An 11,227-nucleotide genomic window follows, 5' to 3' on the forward strand; every position below is an offset into this window, starting at 1 on the left:
GCTTGGATTTTTAGAACCTTTAAATTGTAGGAGAGAGGAAGAAGTAACCTAGAGTAATTTAGGTGATTCAGTTGCACAGAACCAAAGAGCAATTAATTGTTCAATTTTGTCCAAGGACATGGTTATAAGGTCATACAGCAAGGAAACAAGCCCTTCAGCCCAACTGGTCCATGCAGACCAAGATTCCCATCTAAGCAAGTCCCATATCGCTGTAAACCTTTCCTATCCATGTGCTATCCAAATGTAAATGTACCTGCCTCAGTCACTTCCTCTGGCAGCTCATTCAATATACTGACCACTCTCTGGGTGGAAAAAGTTGCCCCTCGGGTTCCTATTAAATCTCTCCCCTCTTGCCTTAAACATATATACCCTTTTGTTCTTGATTCCCAACCCTTGGAAAAAGACTGTTACCAGCGAAATTGCCTATGCCCCTCATGATTTTATACCCCTTTATAAGAAGATCACCCCTCATTCTCCTATGCTCCAATGAAAAAAGTCCCAACTTGCTCAACCCTTCTCCTTAACTCAGTCTGTTGAGTACCAGCAACATACTCTTAAATCTCTGCAATCCCTCCAGCTTAATGGCATCTTTCCTATAGCAGGGTGACCAAAACTGAACACAATATTCCCAATGTGGCCTCACCAGCATCTTGTACAACTGCAACATAATATTCCACTTCTATACTCAGTTCCCTGACTGAAGGCCAGTGTGCCAAAAGCCACCTTCACCACCCTGCCTACCTCCAATGCCATGTTCAAGGAACCATGTACTTGAGCCTCTGCTCAACAACACTCCCCAGGGCCCTACTGTTCACTGTGAAAGTCTTACCCTCATTTGTCTTCCCAAAATGCAACACCTCGCACTTATCCAAATTAAATTCCATTTGCCATTCCTCAGCCCACTTACCCAGCTGATCAAGATCCCTCTCCAAATCCTGATAACCATCTTCACTGTCGATGACACCACTTATTTTAGTGTCATCTGCAAACTTACTAACCATAACTTGTACATTCTCATTCAAATCATTGATATAGATAACAAATATCAATGGGCCTAGCACCAGGCCCTGGGGAACGCCACTAGTCATGGGCTTCCAGTCCAAAAAAACAATCTTCCACCATCACCCTCTGCTTTCTACCATCAAGCCAATTCTGTATCCAATTAGCTAGCTCTCCCTGGATCCCATGTGATCTAACTTTTCATAGCAGCCTATCATGCTGTGGTAGGCTGCTATGAACCTTATCAAAGGCCTTGCTGGTCCACGTAGACCACTTCTACCACCCTGCCCTTATTGACCAACTTGATTACTTTTAAAAAAAACAATCAACGTGAGACATGATTTCCCACACACAAAGCCATGCTCGTTATCCCTAATCAACCCCTGTCTTTCCAAATGCTTGTATATCTTATCCCTCTGAATCCCCTCTAGTAACCTGCCTACCACAGATTTTAGGCTAACTAGTTTATAGTTCCCAGGTCGTGCAATAGGTGTTGGTTCAACAGTGAAATCCAAGGAAGAACAAATACTTGTCAATATTACTTTCCTTTAAGGTACTGAATTTATTGTATTACAAGTGAATGGGCTTAATTATTAAATGATAAACTAATACTTGTATCACTTCAAAATGCAAGGAACTCACTGAATTGGAAAGTAAACTCTAAGCTGAAGAAAGAAGAAAGATCATTTGTGATGATATATGATGTAGTGTTCTGCTTGTTGTAAAAATGTTCTTGATGTGCCGGTTTAGATCACAGAAGAGGAGGTGCCCTGTATCTCAGAAGTTTTTCCTGCTTCCATAACTTGGAATTAAGTTTGTTTCTGTGGAAGTGAATTCCTAAACTTTTACAGATGTGCTGTTTTATACAAAATAGGAACATGGCTAATATTATCAGTACTGTTATTCTGTCACTTGTCTGGCAGATAAGTAGCTTCTCTCATTCGTCCTTGTTGTAGTTTCAATGCCTGCCTGTTAATAATAATTTTTTAATGTCAATTGTAATACTTGATACTTTTGTTTTTTGTCAGATTGAGTCAGAAATTAAAGGTTGCCTGGACTTTCTGCGTGCTGTCTATGATGTTTTCGGATTTACTTTCAAACTTGAGCTTTCTACTCGCCCAGAGAAATTTCTTGGTGATATTGAAGTGTGGAACACTGCTGAGAAGGTCTGTGATCTTGCATGTAATCAATGATGCTGAAATGCTCAATGCTGTGTTTCCTTGTGCATTTTTTAATGTGACCAGTTAATGGTATAACCCTTTCTCAACAGCAATTAGAAAACAGTCTCAATGAGTTTGGTGAGAAATGGACTTTGAACCCTGGTGATGGTGCTTTCTATGGGCCAAAGGTAATTTAAAACAGAATATCCCATCAAAAATATTCAATATGATTATTAAAAGATTTCTAACTTTTAAAATATTCTTGCAGATTGACATAAAAATCAAAGATGCTATTGGTAGATATCATCAATGTGCTACAATTCAATTGGATTTTCAGTTGCCAATCAGATTTAATTTGACTTATGTGAGGTAAGCCTCCTCGAATGTGCATCAGTTGGGGTTGTTTTTGAACTGTCTATTTGTAAAGTTTGTGTTTCGATCACTTATTTTCTACCAATAAAGGTTTTACATTTGGTGATGCAGTAGGCTAAATAATTTTAGTAATGACAAAACTTCTATGTAATGGAAGGTTGATTTATCCTAATGCTCTAATTTCAGTGTTGGGAAATTGGTATTAATTTTTTTCACAAGCTAATGCTGAAACAAGTGTCTGATTTTTTTTTTAGATTTTTGACCACAATGAGATGAAATCTGCTGCTGTAAAAAAACATGCTCCTTGTGAATAAAAATAGAGCAAAATTATTGTAATCAGGAATCTTTGGTTTTAATCATTTTTTTCGAGAGGATAAAAACAATATTCTAACAAATATTTACAACAGTGTGTTCCTAAAAGGAGTTGATGTAAACATTATCCAAATCCTTTGGTACCTTGTCTTGCTGCCTTCTGCAGTTGCACTGTTCTCTTAGCCAACTGTGTGCAGCACTTCTTTCATAATTTTCAGTATTTACTGAATTGTCCTTTTTGGGTCCTCCTCTCTCCTACTACCATGACCACTGCCTCGCACCCTTAAACTCAAAGTACCTCAATTGTAGCTAATCGTACTGTAATTCTGGATTTTCATTTCTTTACAATAGTATTTGTTTGGGTCAAAACACTGTACACTTGTGATCTTGCATATCGGAACACTATGACAGGATTCAGTAACTTGTATTAGAACCTCCTGAAACATCTCCCAATAGATTTCTAGGTGGACAATAATAATTGTTGATACCTTGCATAAATTCCTTATGCATTTATGGGTTAATTGCATGTCTTGGTTATTAATCTACAAAGCACAATTAATATTTTAGAAAAGAGTAAGTACTGACATAGTGTCACTTTATTTTCACAGTCATGATGGTGGTGAGCAGAATAGGCCAGTTATCATTCATCGTGCCATCCTGGGTTCTGTGGAACGAATGATTGCAATTTTGACTGAAAACTATGGTGGCAAATGGTAATTTTATTTCCATTTTAATTGTATTCAGATTCTATTAAGAATAGTAGATTCCATATTTCTTGCTGTAATGTATATTACTTTCAAAAATGGGTATACAAATATGGCTTTAAACAATCAATTGCATTTGAATACTTTTTTGTATGATGCAAGCACTTCCTGCATATTTTACTTGCACATGCATTGTACTTTTGTCATCTTATTTCTGCCTCTGAAATCAATCCACTTACCATAAGTTAGCTTATTTTATTTAAAAGAAAAGCAAAAGGAAAGAAAAATTTCATTTTTGAATCGGTTCTTTAAGGTGATTGGCAGAGTCCAATGCTGAACCTTTTGGCTTCCCTAAGAACAACCATCTGTTGTTGGAATCTGATGTGTCGCAGCTGGCATACAATCAGCTGAGAGACAATACACTTGTTGTGACTGTCAATTCTTTCCAGTTAATCCATCCATTAAGGATCCAAGTACTGTGGATCTTAAGTGGAAGATTAGACCTGTCACGAACCAGCAACAAAAGAAACACACTGAGTCAAGTATAAGTGCTAAGAACTATTTTGTTAATAACTACTTATGATAATAAGAAAAAGTAAAAATGTTAGAAGTAAAAATGTTAGATCTTAAACATTAACCCAGAAAACTAAACTCGAAGTCTGTGTGTGGCAAATTCCCAAACTCCAAGTCCAGGAATAGCTCTCAAAGTTCAGTTCAGCAAGCCGTAAGGTGAAACATGAGCAAAGGCTTCTGCAAAACCACCATTGATTGAAGACAAAACGTAGAGAGAAAATAGAGACGTTACGAAATCCAAGTGTTCCACGATGGAACCCATACGACACCTCAGTGTCTGCTCAGCAGTGACTACTCCATTGGATTGTTCCGAAGTATCTGCCACCCCAAAAGGCACTCGCGACGTGGCTGTCCACACAAATATCTGTTTTCCACTACAGGTTAACGACAAAGTGGACTCCACTGGATTATTCCAAAAATCCATACATGGATTGTAGTAACAGACACAGTTATTGTTTTTAATCCATCGATACAGAGACCAGCAGGCTGGTCTCCCCCCTCCCCCCAAAAACGTCATTACCTCCTTATCTTCTGTTGTCGTCATCACGCCGCTGTGCTATGTCTTAAAGGGACATTCCCCAATAGTAACCTAATCCGTAACGACCAGTGCTGCAGGAATGAGTGTCTGTTGGTCTTCTCTGCTGTCAGTGATGAAAGTGGTAGCTTTTTCTGGTATTCTTGTCCTTGGGCTGTCTGAGCTAAGCATTTGCTCAGCTGTGGTGTCCTGAAGGGAGCAAGAGAGGAGGTTGAAGTTTTGGTCAACTTTCTTGCAACAAGCCAAAACAGTCACGTACTAATACTATATCCAAGCATGTTAATATTTCTGAATAGCCAAAAGAATAACCTTCCCGGCATCAAAGTCCAGAGTACAGAAGGATCTAGTAATAATTACTGCTTGGATTCCACTTCTGTTGCCTTTTATAATGCTTTTACAATGAAAAACAATAGATGATTAAGAGAAACTATTTCCCAATTTATAGAAAAACATGATGAAAGAAGTGGTGAAAGTGATTTGATCCAATTCTACTGGTTTGATCTAATACCTTTTTTTAAGAAAAAGTAGAAAATAGATCAAGAATTGGCTGCAATTTAATCACAGTGCAGTATTTAGGGTTTTATGGGATATAAAAATGGATGGAATTGCAAAATGAGAGATCTAAATATCAGAGAAATTTAAATAATCTGTTACATTCATGTTCCTAATAATAGGTGCGTCCAATGTGATTTCGTTGATAGCATCTGTATCAGAATTCTGTGAATTAGAGCACAAAAATCTAGATTGAGAGTCCAGTTCTGTACTGAAGGACTGCTTTATTGCTGGTGCTAAATTAAACTGTAGCCGTGCCCATTCCTTCAAGTGGATATGAGGTCCCATGTCATTATTTTGGAAAAGGGCAAAGAAGATATTTTACCCATGACTAACATAATGACTGGATTATTTTAGTGATTATCACATTGTTGATTGTGGGAGTTTGCTAGCTGTAAACTGGCTACTGCATTTCCTGTGTCACAACATGACTATGCTTCTGAAGAATTTTACTTGCTGTTGCATGCTTTAGGATATCCTGAGGTAGCTTAAATTGATAAATTTGTAGCTCTTAATGATAGGAATCCTGAAATAACATTAGCAGGCATCCTGGAAGTCTGTAATAAAAATGGAACTTGTTTACAAATGAATCAAGTATGCCAAGTACTATAATCGTGATTTTCCTTGATCTGGCAGTTACCTGCTTTTGGATCTAGCCCACCACTCGAATATTGGACGCTGGTAGTTAAGTACAGAAAGGATTGAAAAATGCAGGAAGTTTTTGGGCAGAATATCTGAGAGAATGAGGTTTCCTCCCTCAGAGGGACCTTACTTGCAGCACCTTTGTTGAATGACATTATTTCATGTCCTATTTGTTTCCAGACACTTTCAAGTAATGACATTATTCTGCAATTTTTACCTTGCAGGCCCCTTTGGTTGTCTCCGCGTCAAGTTATGGTTGTACCTGTGGGACCTGCATGTGAGCAATATGCACAAAAGGTAAAGTTGAGGAAGCTACTGTCTTGCATTTGTTCATGTTGTGAGACAGATGTGTGTAAAGTGTTGAGAGTTTGTAAGATTGAATCTAATGCAAAAGAACTTGGATTTTAAACCAAAGCATTGCAGTAGATTAGTTCCATTGTGGTAGTCAAGCTCTAGTACTCTGTTAGATCAATTTCTTATTTGTAATTCCTTATGGTTTTCTAATAGGATTGCATGATTTTTGTATTTGGTTGAGCTTGGGGTGAATCAGTTGATGAGGAAGTCCATTATGTTTATACATGGACTCTTGATGGAGTAAGTTTGATAAATCTTTTCGCTCTGAATTTTCTCATGTAAAATTTCCCAATAGCAATTTTTGAAGGTGTACAATTACCTTTGTTCATGTGTATTCTAATGTGATAATTTATTTATGTTGCCTTTGTATTACTTGGATGAACAGTAACCCAGTAGTAATGGAAGTGAACCTGTTGGTATTTTCCAAGGTTATACTGTGAAGCTGACTGCAACAAATATTGAGATTTCTCTGCGCTGTGGAAGTCAGTGAACATTTCATATATTTCCTCTCATCTGGAGAGCATATAAATAGGAGTGGGAGTAGGCTATTCGGCCCATCAAGCCTTCCCTGCCATTTTAATTTGATCATGGCTGGCTATCACAGGCTTCATCTCTTCTAGGCCAATTCCTCAGTTCTCAATTCCTTGATCTTTCAAAAACTTATCTGCTTTCTCTTTAAATACCCCCAGTGAACCCTCCAGGGTATGGAATTCTTCCACCCTTTTGCTGTAAAATAACTAAAATCCCTTTAAAGTGCCATCACAAAATCCAGATCAAGGCATTCAAGGTTTCTGGCTCTTTTCAGAATTATTTTCCTCTAATGATTTCTTTTTATAAACATCTAGGTTCAGCACCAATTTCATGAAGCTGGTTTAATGAGTGATGTTGACCTCGACCAAGGGTGCACTCTGAACAAGAAGATCCGAAATGCACAACTTGCCCAATATAATTTTATCCTTGGTAAGGATAAGAATGGTGGAGGAGGGGGTGGGGGTTAGTGTCAGGAGGAGAGAAGAAATACAAAAAATCTTGTTAACTTTGAGCAGCCTAATCTGTTTCATGAGTTAAATTTTGGAATTTTTGCATGCTAGGTCATAGCTGATGAGCAATTTTTGTTTTTGCACTAATAGTACAGTAGGAAATTATACCACAGGATGTACTGTGCAACATAAACTTACATTTCAGGAGTGATTACTGCTTTCATGGTTTTCTGTCCAAATAACACAGTGCTGCTGGAAAATGTAGATCTGGGGAGATTATATATTAAAGTGGATAAACCTCCAGGACCTGATGGGATCTATCCCTGGTTATTGAGAGGAGATCACAAGATCACAAGACAAGAGAGCAGAAGCAGGCCATTCGGCCCATCGAGTCTGCTCCAAGGAAAAGGGAAAAAAGAAATGAGAAATGGGGAATGGGGGGGGGGGGACAAAAAAACCTATTCTAATCCCAATTTCCGGCCTTATCACCATATCCCTTGATACCCTGACTATTTAGATATCTATCTATCTATCTCCTCCTTGTATGCCGCCACTGATCTGGCCTCCACTGCTGTACGTGGCAAGGAGTTCCACAAATTCACCACCCTCTGGCTAAAGAAATTTCTCCTCATCTCTGTTTTGAAACTGTACCCTCTAATTCTAAGATTTTGCCCTCTGGTCCTGGAATCACCCACCAAGGGAAACAGCTTAGCCACATCTACTCTGTCCTTTCCTATCAACATTTTAAATGTCGCTATGAGGTCCCCTTTCATTCTTCTGTACTCCAGTGAGTACAGTCCAAGAGCCGACAAACGCTCCTCATACGTAAGCCCTTTCATTCCGGGAATCATCCTCGTAAATCTCCTCTGAAACCTCGCCAACGTCAGCACATCCTTCCTAAGATGTGGGGCCCAAAACTGTGCACAATATTCCAAATGAGGCCTCACTAGTGCCCTGTAGAGCCTCATCAACACTTCCTTACTTTTATACGCTATACTTCTCAAAATGAATGCCAACATAGCATTCGTTTTCTTTACCACCGATCCAACCTGGTTGTTAACCTTTAAGGTATCTTGCACGAGTACCCCGAAGTCCCTTTGTACTTCTGTACTTTGAAGTTTCTCTCCTTCTAGATAATAATCTGCCCTTTTATTTCTGTTTCCAAAGTGTACAACTGCACAATTCTCAACATTGAATCTCATCTGCCATTTCCTTGCCCATTCTCCTAAACTGTCTAGGTCTCTCTGCAACCCTCCTATCTCCTCAATACTCCCTACTCCTCTACCTATCTTGGTGTCATCCGCAAACTTAGCCACTAAACCATTTATTCCATCATCCAAATCGTTAATGTACAAGGTAAAAAGGAGTGGCCCAACACTGACCCCTGCGGCACACCACTAGTAACCGGTAGCCAACCAGAATGAGATCATTTTATTTCCACTCTTTGCTTCCTGCCAACCAGCCAATGCTCCACCCATTCTGTTATCCTACCCGTAATACCATGACCTCTCATCTTATTAATCAGTCTCTTATGCAGCACCTTGTCGAAGGCCTTTTGAAAGTCTAAATATACAACATCTACCGCCTCTCCCTTATCCACCCTACCTGTGATTTCTAAAAAACTCCAATAGGTTGGTCAGGCAGGATCTTCCCTTCACAAAACTATGTTGGCTAGGACCTATCTTGCCTTGCGCCTCTAGATATTCCATAACCCCATCCTTGAGGATAGATTCCAATATATTCCATAACCCCATCCTTGAGGATAGATTCCAATAATTTTCCCACCACTGATGTCAGACTAATAGGTCTGTAATTTCCTTTATGCTGCCTCCCACCTTTCCTATACAGCGGAACTACATTTTCGACCCTCCGTTCCTCCAGAACCATGCCGGAATCTATCGATTCCTGGAAAATTATCACCAATTTTTTTTTCTTTTTTTTTTCTTTTTTTTTGCCTCCCTCCCTCACTGCCTCCCTCAGTACCTCTACAACATATGCATGACAACAAAGATATTTGCTTGGGCCTTGACAGAGATCTTTTTATCCTCTTTAGCCACAGATAAGGTACAAGATAACTGGAGAAGAGCAATATTGTTTCTTTAGTTTAAGAAGGGCAATGGGGATAATCCAGGAAATTACAGGCCAGTGAGCCTTGTGTCAGTGGTAGGGAAATTATTGGAGAAGATTCTTGGGTGTGGGATTTATCTGCATTTTAGAAAAGCATGGACTTATTAAGGATAGTCAGCATGGCTTTGTGCATGGGTAGGAGGTGAATAAAGACGATTAAAGAGAGTGCAGTGGATGCTGTCTACATGGATTCGACGGGGTACCTGGTAGGCTGATCCAGAAGAATGAGGCACATTGGATCCACGGTGACTTGGTAGATTGGATTCAAAATTGGCTTGGCCATAAAAGACAGGGAGGAGTGTTATTCTGATTAGAGGTCTGTGACCACTGGTGTTCCATGGTGATCAGTGCTGGGACCTCCTTGTGATGTATGTAAGTGATTTGGGCAAAAATATAGGTGGGCTGAATAGTAAATTTGCAGACAACCTAAAAATTAGTGGAGTTAAAGATAGTGAGGAAGGTTGTCAAAGGATACAGCAGGATAGAGAAATTTGGACAAAGAAATGGCATTTAATCTGGACAAATGAGGGTGTTGCATTTCGGGAGGTCTGAATGCAAGAGGAAAGTACACAGTAAATAGTGGGAGCATTGATGTACAGAAGGATCTTGATGCACAGCTCCCAGAAAGTGGCAACACAAGTGAGTAGGGCAGCAATATTCAACAGGCATTTAGACAGGCACATGAATAGGCAGGGAATGGAGGGATTTAGACCATATCAGAGCAGATGGGTTTAGTTTAGTTTGGCATCATGGGCCAAAGGGCCTGTTCCTGTGCTGTAACGTCTTTATTCCTATGAAGGATCAGGCTGGGTGTCCATCTTAATAAACTAGTAACTTAGACACCTGCACTAGTATTTCAGAATTTCAGTTAAATACTTCAGTTACACCCACATACCAACATTTTTTTTCAAGACCAATCATAATCATGAGTGTAGTATCAGGCTGTTACTTTCTAAACCAAAAAGCATTTGTGTAGTGTTGACAGGTTATTGCATTTTTATTAAAGTAGAAAAGTTGTGTTTAACATTATCATTAATTGGAGAATTGTAGGAAGATTGTTTTTCTTGACTTCAACCCATGTTAATGACCACTATACAAGAAGATGTATTTTTAGCTGGTGAAGGTCACTATATTGATGTTTTGATAATTCTGAGGGTTATCATAAATTCATAGAATTACTTTTGTAGTGTGTTTATTATACAATGAATTAACAATTAAACTATTGCATTTTCAGTGGTTGGTGAAAAGGAGAAGGGCAGCGAAACAGTCAATGTACGCACAAGAGACAACAAGGTGCATGGGGAGCGCACAATATCTGAAACCATTGAGAGGCTTTTACAGCACAAACGGTCCAGAACCAAACATGCTGAAGAGGAGTTCTGAAGGTTTTTCCCTTTTGTCTAGCAATATAATATGGATCCAAACTTTTTATTGGGGAGAAGAAAGAACCAATTGTTTTTAAAATTCAAATTACTAAGCAATCAACACCAATCAGTGTCCATTAATGTGGGTTGAATGTTTTAAAAAAAATAATTGTTTCAATTTGTGTCTATTGGCAGCAGCTTGCATAAATGTTTTGAAAATAACACCTTTAAAGCTGGTATATTCTCTAATTCACCTCAGGAAATTTCTTGTGATTCAGGACTAAGTGTAAACAAAAGTGCTCAATAAAATGAATTTGTCTGTGCATCAGCTTTATAATCATGACATGCTGAGAATATTAGGAGAACCTCTGCTACTTTTGTCGATGCTGCCAGACCTGAGATTTTCTTGCATTTTCTAATATTTCAGGTTTCCAGCATCTGCAGTTTTATTGTTCTTCACTTTTTTTTTTGTTTTTAAAGCAGATTTAAAAAAAACAAGCATTATATTTCAAGCAGGGGAACTGTTGCTTTCTGGAATGTGCAAATTGTCAGG

General features: G+C 38.8%; 1 protein-coding gene across 1 annotated transcript in view; it reads left to right on the forward strand.

Moving 5' to 3' along the window:
- The window catches only part of tars1 (threonyl-tRNA synthetase 1), a 29,919-nt gene extending 18,922 nt beyond the window's left edge, over positions 1-10,997 (forward strand). Inside the window, exons 13-19 of the mRNA XM_052009517.1 lie at positions 2,028-2,165; positions 2,270-2,347; positions 2,428-2,528; positions 3,452-3,556; positions 6,074-6,146; positions 7,049-7,163; positions 10,545-10,997. Of these exons, the coding sequence (XP_051865477.1) occupies positions 2,028-2,165; positions 2,270-2,347; positions 2,428-2,528; positions 3,452-3,556; positions 6,074-6,146; positions 7,049-7,163; positions 10,545-10,693 (759 nt within the window). The 3' untranslated portion in view covers positions 10,694-10,997. The remainder of the gene's footprint in view (positions 1-2,027; positions 2,166-2,269; positions 2,348-2,427; positions 2,529-3,451; positions 3,557-6,073; positions 6,147-7,048; positions 7,164-10,544) is intronic.
- The last annotated feature ends 230 nt before the right edge of the window (positions 10,998-11,227 follow it).

The sequence above is a fragment of the Pristis pectinata genome, chromosome 2, assembly GCF_009764475.1.
Source record: "Pristis pectinata isolate sPriPec2 chromosome 2, sPriPec2.1.pri, whole genome shotgun sequence".
In the NCBI taxonomy this organism is placed as follows: Eukaryota; Metazoa; Chordata; class Chondrichthyes; order Rhinopristiformes; family Pristidae; genus Pristis; species Pristis pectinata.